Consider the following 11541-nt stretch of genomic DNA (forward strand, 5'->3'; position numbering starts at 1 on the left):
GTCCTCCTGGGGCCGTTTCTAACAACACTCCCCCAGGAGAGCAACCAGAGAGTATAAGGAGGTCACAGCTGTGTGTCTCTCACAGATCCACCTCTGCCTTCTACCAGGAGGCAGACCCACAGACAGAGGAACCCAGCCAGGCCCCAGCCAGGCAACATGGTGAGCAGGGCAGATGGCTGGCGTGAGGGTACTTTGGGGGTCCAGGTATTTGTGGAGCTATAACTTGAGGTGAAGTGAGGTGAGGCGGGGAGACAAAAGGAGACCTCTGGATATGCGTGTGCCCCCCCCCCAGCTCAGGAGCAGGGTTGCTGAAGGGCTCTGAATTTAGGGGTGGGAAACATGTGGGAAGCAGGACTTGAGCAGAAAGTGTAGGCAATTTCCATACTGGCTAAATCTCCAAACCCTGGATCTTGCCAGAAATTCCCTGTTGGGCTCAGGTCCCCTTTCTTATCTGTGGTGACATGTCCTCCACAGAAGCTGCTCTTTTCAGGCTTCTCCCTTAGTTCTGCCACCTGTGCCCTTGTTCAACTCCATATTTCTGCTACAGATCAGTGGGAGAGGGAGGAGGAAGGAGAGGGAGTTGCTCCACCAATCTTGAGCCACTGTGCTGCGCATGGGCACGTTTGATATCTGTAACAGTCTCCCTGCCAGGCAGGATAGAAGAGCAGTTAAGAGCATGGTTAGAGCCAGGTTGTCCCTCCTCCTCTGAAGATGCTACTTTTGCTCTTGACCTTAAGCAGGTTACTTAACCTTCCTGAGGTCAGTTTCCTCATCTGTAAAATGGGGATAGTAAAAGTACCCACCTAAGGTATTGTTGTGGGGATTGAAGGAGGTAATGTATGAGAAGGGCATAATGCAGTGCCTGGTATCTAGCTCGTGCTTTTTAAATTGGCACTAAACAGCACAGCAAAGTCTGCCATTTTTACTATCAAGAACAAGGAGCTCAGGAGCTGGGGCTGTAGCTCAGTGGCAGAGCACTTGCCTAGCACATGTGAGGTACTGAGTTCAATCCTTAGCACTGCATATAAATAAACAAATAAAATAAAGGCATGCTGTCCATCTAAAATTACAAAAAATAAAAAAATAATAAAAATTAAAAGGAGCTCAGGAAATCTGAGGTGAAGTAACTTGTCAGAGGTAGTAGAGGCCAGGTCTGTGTGGCTCCTGAGGCTGAGTTCTTTGTCCCAAACCTGCTGCCCCAGAGTATGGGGCATTGTTCCCTGAGAGACATCCTGTGTAGACTGACAGTTGTGAGGACCAGGATGGTGTCTGGTTTTGTGGACAGAGTCTGGGCAAGCTCAGAGGTGCAGCAGGCAGTGCTAGCCTTGCAAGGTGATAGGTGACCAAGTCAGCTCTCTCTCCGGAACCTCTCTTTAAGTCATTGTGTCCCTACATCAACTTATTCCCTTCTCTTATCATGAAACCAGGAATTGGGGGTGGGAAATTGGTAAGGAGCCCCAATATGTAATGGCATACCCTAGCATGTGTCAGGCAATGGCCAGACAGTCTGATGGTGTCCTTCCATTCAACTCTCTTCCATTCTAGGAAGGGACTTTTGTTATCATTCCCATTTTACAGGAAACCATGCCAACTTGTTTAAGATAAGTAGAGAAGTCATAAGGCTGGGATATAGATTACTTATGAATTAATTCCAGTCATCTGAAAATCCTGTCAAGGTTCTTATTTCATATTTTAAAAGTCAGTGAGGTATTAAATTTAAGGATTTAAATTTTAAAATTATGAAGTATTTCACATATGCAAAAGTGTATAAAGAATAATGTAATGAGTTCTTTATGGGGGTACTGGGGATTAAACTCAGGAGTGCTTAACCACTGAGCCAGGTCCCCAGCCCTTTTTTGTATTTTATTTAGAGATAGGGTCTCACTGAATTGCTTAAGGTCTTGCTAATTTGCTGAGGCTGGCTTTGAATTGGTGATCCTCCTGCTTTGGCCTCCCCAGCCTCTAGGATTACAGGTGTATGCCAACCTGCCCAGCTAAGAATAATGTGATGAACACTAGCTACTAAGCTTGACTGCAGAATCCCATTCCAGTTGCATTCACTTCCTCCCCTGCCAGAGAGTATCAAATTCAGTGTTCATGTTTTCCCTTGCTTTCCTCACCAATGGCTCCTCATTTCTTTCTGAACATGGGTGGATTGATTATTGCTGTCTGCCAGACTCATCTGATCCGGTCCATGTTCCTCACTGAGATGCTTAGTCACTGAGCAAGGCTGTATGATCTTCAATCTGCCCACATCTGCTTCCTTTGAGGGTTTCCAATGCCACCAATAAATGCTTAGATACAGGAGGTGGGGCAAGGGGAGCAGAGTCCAGGAACCTTGGTCCTCAGCCAGAGAACCATTCAAGGAAGACAGGAAAGAATGATGTCCAGACACCATACTAAGGTTATTCTCTGCCCTTTGCCACTCAGCGTGAGTGCATCTCAGTCCACGTGGGGCAGGCTGGTGTGCAGATTGGCAATGCATGCTGGGAGCTCTACTGCTTAGAACATGGAATCCAACCCGATGGGCAGATGCCCAGTGACAAGACCATTGGGGGAGGGGATGACTCCTTCAACACCTTCTTCAGTGAAACTGGGGCTGGAAAACATGTGCCCCGTGCAGTCTTTGTGGACCTGGAGCCCACTGTGATTGGTAAGTGATGATCAGTCCCTACTATAGCCTATTCCATCACTGGAGAGCACTGGAGTGAATGGTTATAGCCTCCCAGTTGCTGTAGCCAGTTAGAACTCCAGATCTACAGAATCATTGTCACTCAGATCCTGAGTTCCAAGGCCACCTCACATCCCTTTCCATGTCATGGGAAAGCATGTTCAGGGAGGGTAATGACAGCAGCCTGGATGTAGCTCTTCTGGATTCTAGAGTAGAATCTGGGACCCCATTCCCTATGAGTACCTTGGGACTTGGGAGTTGGATTGCAAATGAGGTGGAACCTAAAATTCTACTCCTTGCAGATGAAGTTCGGACAGGAACCTACCGCCAGCTCTTTCACCCAGAGCAGCTCATCACAGGCAAGGAAGATGCTGCCAATAACTATGCCCGAGGTCACTACACCATTGGAAAGGAGCTCATCGACCTGGTGCTGGACCGGATTCGGAAGCTGGTAAGGGATGACTGAGGACCAGGGCATGGGAATCCGGATCCCTATTGTGAAGTGCTCTGAAGCCCAGACTGGGCAAGGACAGCCTTATCCCCTGGGAAAGCCTTCTAAACAAAAGAACTGGAACCAATGAGGGGGGCCCCTGCTCTGATCAGTGGAGGCCAACTATAGTCCCAACCTGGAACTGGCTGTCTTCTTTATGTTCCATAGTGACTGGCCCAGTGCTAGGCAGTGACCCCTAATACAAACATGTTGGCAGGTTGCTTGGCCGAGTTATGGAGGTCCATAAGCATTCCAAGAATACCATCATGAAAATCAGGGGTTAAAAGAATGTTAGCACAAGACTCTGTGATTGACTTTGGATTCCATGAAGAATGGTCCTGAATTGTTGATCTGAGTAGAGAAGCCCTCCAGAAACATCTGAAGTTAAATTAGGGGGACATGGGCGTGAAGCTGGGTGGAATTGGCAAGTCATTGACAAAAATGACTATGTCACAAGATTCAAGAGAGCTGTGCATGGAAGGCCTCAGGAGATTGTAGAAAGGAAGAGGGATAAAGAGGAGAGTGAGGGATAAAGGAAGAGGGATAAAGAGGCCTCCCACATGGATCTCTTGTGCTTTTGGGAAAGTTTTCCAAGGATTTCATGAAGCTTTTGGGGATTTTGAACAGCACAGATGGTTGTTCCTGTTTGTCATCTGTGTGTCAGACCCCACATTTCTCTTCTCCTTCACTCGACAGGCTGACCAGTGCACAGGGCTGCAAGGATTCCTCATCTTCCACAGTTTTGGAGGGGGCACCGGCTCTGGCTTCACCTCCCTCCTGATGGAGCGGCTCTCTGTGGACTATGGCAAGAAATCCAAGCTGGAGTTCTCCATCTACCCAGCCCCTCAGGTGTCCACAGCCGTGGTGGAGCCCTACAACTCCATCCTGACCACCCACACCACCCTGGAGCACTCAGACTGTGCCTTCATGGTGGACAACGAAGCCATCTATGACATCTGCCGCCGCAACCTGGACATCGAGCGCCCAACCTATACCAACCTCAACCGCCTCATCAGCCAAATCGTGTCCTCCATCACAGCTTCCCTGCGCTTTGACGGGGCCCTCAACGTGGACCTGACAGAGTTCCAGACCAACCTGGTGCCCTACCCGCGCATCCACTTCCCCCTGGCCACCTATGCTCCAGTCATCTCTGCAGAGAAGGCCTACCACGAGCAGCTGTCAGTGGCAGAGATCACCAATGCCTGCTTCGAGCCCGCCAACCAGATGGTGAAGTGTGACCCCCGGCACGGCAAGTACATGGCCTGCTGCCTGCTGTACCGTGGAGACGTGGTGCCCAAGGATGTCAATGCCGCCATCGCTGCCATCAAGACCAAGCGCAGCATCCAGTTTGTGGACTGGTGCCCCACGGGCTTCAAGGTTGGCATCAACTACCAGCCTCCCACCGTGGTGCCTGGGGGTGACCTGGCCAAGGTGCAGCGTGCCGTGTGCATGCTGAGCAACACGACCGCCATCGCCGAGGCCTGGGCCCGCCTGGACCACAAGTTCGACTTGATGTATGCCAAGAGGGCGTTTGTGCATTGGTATGTGGGTGAGGGCATGGAAGAGGGTGAGTTCTCTGAGGCCCGAGAGGATATGGCTGCTCTGGAGAAGGACTATGAGGAGGTGGGCATGGACAGCATGGAGGGGGAGGGAGAGGAGGAGGAAGGGGATGAATACTAGAGGATCCTGTATATCTGTCCTAAATAAAGTACTGTGGCCTTATTGTCTCATAAATGTCTTTTTCTCTTGGGGAAAATCATGGGGGAGGAGGGCTTATCCTTCACGAGAGAAAGGAAGGCTGATGTTCCAGCCTGGGCTCCCCTGAAGGCAGATCTGATTTAGATTTCATTAGACTGCAATTCCAGTGAGCAGAATGGGGGCCGTGGGGAGTATGGCAGGAAAGGAGGGCGAATCTAGCCTAGAGAAGATGCTGCTGTGTAAATGGCATCTCAGGCCATCCTGGAGTGAGTGGGCAGGCGAGGGTGGAGGAGCTTATGCACTGCTCCATTATTCTGTGAGCTAGACCTTCACCCCACCAAAAATCAAGTTCCCTGTACTTCTGGGCTGCACGCACTTGGGCTGCAGAGTCAATGGGAAACCCTGGGGGAAGAGGTGGTGCTGTGAAGCGTGCAATGTGAAGTTCACCCAGGGCTTCGACAGGAAGGCCCAGAGTGATGCACTAGAGAAGTCAGAAGTGGCTGCTGCTCACTGGTCCACCCCACAGTCTGGAGGCCTTTGCAGGGAGAAGGTCAGCATACAGAGTCCAGAAGTTGACAGTGAGGCAGTAACGTAGTAGCAGCAACAAAGAGGGAATGGCTAGCAGAATGGCTAACCTCTAGTAATCTCCATCAACACTCATCACTTTTCCTAAGACATGTGACCAGCTAGGTGTGGTGGTGCACATCTGGAATCCCAGCACCTCTGGAGGCTGAGGCAGGAGGATTGCAAATTTGAGGGCAGCCTGGGCAACTTAGGGATACCCTGTCTCAAAATGAAAAGGGCTAGGGAGCTCAGTGCTAAAACCTCATGCCTTCAATCTGCAGTACTGCAGATAAATACATAAAATAAAAACGAGTGACCTTTTCTCAATCCTATGCTGTGTGTTATGCAGGTACCTGTCAAGTTTCCACTTCCAGGCAGAAGGTGGTCCTTAAGTCCTTTCACATGAACTTCCTGGAGACCCTTCTAGGTTGAGGGATGGTTTAACCATTGGGGTTGTTGGAAGTAGGGTCATCCACATCTGACCCCAACAAGCAGGGATTCAATTCTCAGTGTCACCCTCAGCTTCCTTTTCCCAGGCTTAGTGCCACCTCCCAAAGATGGAAGGCTAGGAGGGTGACCTCGAAATTAGCAACATCAGGAAGCTGCTGTCACCACTCAGGCCAGAGAACCAACAGATGAGATGTGATACCAGAACTGGGACCACCAGGAGGGAAATGGAACCACAGCAGGGCTACTTGGCGTTTTCCATCTTCCCATCTTCAATCTCTTCAATGGAAACCATTGGCTGAAACTAGACAGAAGCCTTTTGGCAAGGGGGACAAAGGGCATGCAGCCCTGTGATATACAGAACAGGGCAGGGGAGGTAGGGGAATGGATCTCAGAGAAGGCAGGTGAACCACCAGGATCAACTGCCATGAGGTCCAGCACCAGGATGTCATGCAAGGAGTGGCTCCTTCCCCTCATGTCCTTGCCATTCTTGTCCCAACAAGTACTTCGTAGTAATAGAAGATGGAGTGGAAGCAACAGGATAGTGGGGGTTTAGAGGAGAAAATGGGCATGTCCAGCCCAGCAGCTTCCTTCCTCTCTGGGAGTTACTCAGAGGCAGCAAGTGTTCTAACTCATCTTCTAAGATTTATGCTTAACAGGCTCTGTTCTCAAAACAGAGAGGCTGCACTCGTGTGTGTGTAAGCATGTCATGTGGTGGGGTGCAGGGTAATTTAATTCAGAGAGCATATTTAGAAGCCCATTTTGACTGAATAGCACAGCTATATCCTCAATCCATGTTTTTCTCTACTAAAAGAGCTGATTTTAAAATCACCGTTTGACTCCTGTGTCTCTCCCTCACCTAGCTTCAAATCTGGGAAGGAAAGAGGGTTACTTTGGGGGCCCTTCACACCCCAAGAAATTGCTGCCATTTTTTGAGCACCTACTATCTGCAAGGCTCTGTGTCCGTACTATCTTATTTCATTCCGCAGTAGGTATAGTTACTATGCCACCAAAAGGGGAACTCCATGGGAACAGGACCTGGTTCCTCATTGATACATTAGACACTCAGTATTGTTGAAGGAACTTGTTACTTGAACAGAGATGGGGACTGAAGCTCAAAGAAGTTGTGTGACCTGCCCAAGTTTACCCAGCTAGTAAATGCGAGGAGGGGGAATTCAAACCCAGATCAGTCCAAGCTAAAGCTTGGGCTGCTGCCCACCTTCCCTCAGATGTTCTCCCTCCTACCCACAGTGGCTCCTCTGGCCTGTCAGGTGCCTGATGCCCAGACAGTGACTCAGGCACCTCCAGGGCAGGGAGGGAATGATGCCTGACTCTGCCTTGCCCGGGTTCTGGGGTGGGGAGGGCATCAAGGCTGTGGGCAGGAGCCTAGTATCTGGGCCTGAACTAGGACAGATGCTTCTTTGGGGACAAGTCTTGGGCTTTCAGTGTCCTTTGGAAAGGGTCCTCTGACATCTCATAGGAGGTGGGGTAAGGGCCTGGGAGAGGCCTGGAGGAGGGGCTGAGAGAATGTTGGGACTGTCATCTGCTAGTATGTCTGGGCATCCAGAGAGGCAGCCTATCTCCCCTCCTGCCTATTGTGCCAGCCAACCTACCCTGGGCAGCTGTATGACTATCTCTTCTTGTCAGGCTCTGAAAGGCATCCCAGTGTACGCCTGCTGGCATGCACTGGCAAGCCTGGGTTGGACTGGGTGTGGTATTGGGAGGTGGCAGCTGGGAGGGCCACCCAGCCTGGCTCCTGGGGACTCCCTCAATGCAAGGGAATGCTTTCATCCCTGATGCTTCTAAGGATAGGGTACAATTACCTCCTACAGATAGACACGAGAGGCAGCTTCCCAGAGTTGGATTCCACCCACCAAATTTCTTCCCTCAACTCTGCTGCGTCAGGGATATGTGTGCCTCTGGAGCTGCAGTCTCACCATTCCCTTCTGGAGCGCCACCTTCCCCTGCTCCTCTCAGTGTTGACATTCCTTCCAGTTTAGGTCGCAGCCATCCAGAACCCTTCCAGCTCCCAGGCCCTCCCCTCCTCTGGATTCTCCCAGCCCCTACTGTCTGTCTCCATCACTCATTTGGCACTTGGTATGGGCTGCCTTGTAGAGCAGCATGTGGCTTCTTGTTCATGTCCTAGTTCCCAAACTAGGTTTTAAAAATTTTTATATGTATTTGAACAGTCCTTATGTGTTCATGCTTCAGGATTCAAAAGGTACCAAAGAAATCTGCAAAGTGCCAAAATCAATCTCCTTTGTCTTGTTCCCCTCTTGGCAGCCACCACTGTTAATTTTTTTTGTTAGTGTTTTCTTTTAGAGACATCTATACATCTCATGTGTGTTTGTGCACATTTAATACACATTGTGTTCTACACCTTGTTTTTTCATTTAACAATCTGGAAAATGGTCTTTATCAGTACATGTAGTGATGCGTCATTCGTTTGAAAATATTTCATCAAACAGTTTTCCACTGTCACTCTAAACAGTCTGCTAATAATAAGTGTTTAGGTTATTTCTAATCTTTTCCTATTAAAAAGAATGCTGCAACCATACTTCTTTTCACCTATATACAACCATAAATTCTTAGAATTGGAGTTGCTGGATCAAAGGCCATGCACATTTAATGTTGTTACCCCATATTGCTCTTTAGAAATTATACCAAGGCCTGGGGATATGGCTCAGTGATTAAAGCACCTGCCTAGCATGCACAAGACCTTGGGTTCAATTCCCAGCACCACAAAGTAAAAATGAAAAAAAAAATAGGCTTAACATAAATTATACCAAATTACCTGCTCTCCCACTACCAAGGTATGAGAACATCTGTGCCTTGCTCATACAATGTATTTATACTCTTTGATCCTTGCCAATCATTCAGTAAGTGAAGTAGCCAGATGTGGTAGTACTTGCCTATAATCCCAGCAACTCTGAAGGCTGAGGCAGGAAGATTCAAACTGAAGACTGGCTTCTGCAACCTAGCAAGACCCTATCTCAAAATTTAAAAAAATAATAAAAAGGGTGGAGGACATACTTAGTGGTAGACTGCCCCTGGGCCCTAGTACCACAAAAATAAAACAGATGAAATAAGGTATTTTGTTGCAGTATTTATTTATTTATTTATTCTGGTACCAGGGATTGAACCCAGGGATGCTTAGCCACTGAGCCACATACCCAGCACTTTTATTGTATTTTATTTTAACACAGGGTCTGGCTGCATTGTTTAAAAACTTGCTAAGTTGCTGAGGCTGGCTTTGAACTTATGATCCTCCTGCCTCGTCCTCTGGAGTCCCTGCAATTACAGGCCTTTACCACCAGCTGCAGCTTTTGCTTATAATTCTTTTGTTATAAATGAGATTGAGCATTTTTCATGTGTTTAGAAGCTAGTGCTTCATCTTCTGTGAGCTGCCTGTGCCCTTTTCCCATTTTTGAAATTACGGTGGAGACTGGGATGTAGCTGAGGGGTAGAACCCTTGCTTAGCATGTGTGAGGCCCTGGGTTCCATCCCCACCACTGAAAAAAAAAATCGTGTTGTTTGTTTTTTTCTTATTAATTTTTGAATTTGTGGATAAAGGAAATTAGCCTTTTGTTTGCCAGATGCATTTAATATAATTTCTCTTGGTTGTCATTTGTTTACATCCTTTGTCTATGTTCCAACTAGATTTTCATCTCCCTGAGTACAGGGACTGAAACTGAAACCTGAATTTCTACCCTTAATACAATCTCATATATACGGAAGGTGCTAGGCAAATGTCTGTTCAGATGAGAGAAGAAAGAAAGATAAAGGCAATGGCTTGGAAGATTTTCCAGTGACCTAGCCTACATTTTGCTCTTATACAAAATCTAAGTCCTCAGTCTTTGGGTCACTCAAGACTTCTATTGTAAACAGCAGATGGGAACTCTGGTAAATTTATAAAAGCAACAAAATAACAACACTCTCCCACCCTATCCCTGAAAATGTAGTACCACACAGAATCATTACAAGAGCTGGAAAACAAGGCTCAGCAAACAGGCAGGCACCCGGGGAAGCTTGGCAGCCTGCATAGGAGACCCTTGTTCCCTCCACTAACTTTAGTGACCATGCCTCCCTTACAACAGGTACTGATGCCGACATTTTCTTCTCCAGACACTAGAGGCCACTGCACTCCCCATGGCAGCCACCACCACACAGAAATGGGTTGTCAATTACCCACACCTGCTTCTTGGTGACTTGTTCCAGATTAAAAGTCCCAGTTGCAGCACCTGATTGGCAGACTTATGTCTTTTGCCTGCCCTTCCCACCCTTAGAGCTGGGAAGTCTGTGGGAGCAAGCCGGGTGCTTTAGTGGCAGAGGGCCATGTGGCAGGGCCCATGCAATGGAAATTCCCCAAATGTAGATGGGGATTCCCCAAATGTAAGCAGGAGGTTCTGATGGTGGACAGCCAGGAAAACTGAACAAATGCATGCCACCTTCTTCCCTTATGTCTGGCTCAAGCCCTTATCTTTGATGAAGCATTTCCAGGTCACCCATCCTGAAACACTTTTCTGGACTCGTTAACAGTTACTCCTTGAGCCAACTGTGATGCCAGAGATGGTTGTACTAATAATATCTAATATGTACCATGCCCCATTTGACTTTCAAACAACCCTAGGCATTACCTACATTTAAAGAGAAAAAAGTGAGCCCTCAGAAGTTTCCCTAAGTCACAGAGCAGTGCCAGGTTGCAAACCCAGGTCTGCTTCCAAAGCCCTGGGGATGGGCTGCTAGTATATCAAGTTGTAGTCTTTCTTCTCTTTTCCTCTCCTGCCTCCGTTTCTTTTTTTGCAATGCTGGGTATGGAACTCAGGGCCTCATGCTTGCTGGGTAAATGCTCTACCACGGAGCTCTGCTCCAGTCCCCACGTTCTTCTTTATACATCCTGGCTGCATCTAGTATGTAGAAGATACTCAACTGTGGATTGACTACATAGGATCTAGTAGGAGCCATTTCAGGAAGGTTCTTTAACTCTCTCTTAAGGCCTGAACCCAGGAGTCATTCTGAGGTGGAACAGGCCTATTCCAGGATCCATTTGAGAAGAAAAACCTTGAATCTGGGGAGTTTCCTTTTACCGTCTCCTGTAACCTCACCACTCCCAAATGTGTCAAACTGTCACCAAGGGATTTGCATCTGCTGGTTATTTAATTATCCAACGGATATTTTGGAACACTGACTACTGCCCTACATACTAGTGAAAAAAAAGGACACAATCCCTGCCCTGTGGAATTTACATTCTAGAGGGGGAAGTGACTGCGAATCAAATAAGCAAACCAATAAATGCTAATCTGTGGCTCTGACAAGCTTGCTGAGGGAAAAGGCGCGAGACGCTCTGAAAGGCAGGTCTGACCTACCTGCCTACTCAAGGAAGTTAGGGCAGCTTCTTTTGAGGGCCAGGGACAGGAAAAGGAATCTGAAGACTGGGAGGAGTTAGGCCCAGAGGGGAGTCCGTGAGTCCTGGAGGTAGCCTTGACCTCCGGAGGGGTACCCATGGATCATAGAGAGTTTATAGCCGAGCGACAGAGGGACCAGGGCCAGGGACCTTGTTCGTTGGCTGCTTCTGCCTGTTTGCGCAAGTGCGTCACGCCTGGATGGATGGCGCTGGCCTCAGCTTCCCAGGTCGCACCTGGGGATGACGTAGCCCGGGTGCAAGCCCAAA

General features: G+C 48.4%; 1 protein-coding gene across 1 annotated transcript; it reads left to right on the forward strand.

Moving 5' to 3' along the window:
• LOC306655663 (tubulin alpha-1D chain) lies at window positions 1-4872 on the forward strand. Its single transcript, XM_079130317.1, has 4 exons — window positions 1-159; window positions 2431-2653; window positions 2974-3122; window positions 3858-4872. Exons 1-4 carry the CDS (start codon window positions 157-159, stop codon window positions 4839-4841), a joined length of 1359 nt encoding a protein of 452 aa, XP_078986443.1. The 5' UTR covers window positions 1-156; the 3' UTR covers window positions 4842-4872.
• Window positions 4873-11541: the final 6669 nt, after the last annotated feature.

Source organism: Sciurus vulgaris (assembly GCF_902686455.1).
Source record: "Sciurus vulgaris genome assembly, chromosome: 3".
Taxonomy (NCBI): Eukaryota; Metazoa; Chordata; class Mammalia; order Rodentia; family Sciuridae; genus Sciurus; species Sciurus vulgaris.

What these genes read in the sequence shown, in the direction of transcription:
- LOC306655663 (XM_079130317.1), top strand. An exon ending in CCTGGAGCCCACTGTGATTG is followed by an intron (nt 2,654 to 2,973) that starts GTAAGTGATGAT and finishes TACTCCTTGCAG; the next exon opens with ATGAAGTTCGGACAGGAACC. An exon ending in TGGACCGGATTCGGAAGCTG is followed by an intron (nt 3,123 to 3,857) that starts GTAAGGGATGAC and finishes TTCACTCGACAG; the next exon opens with GCTGACCAGTGCACAGGGCT.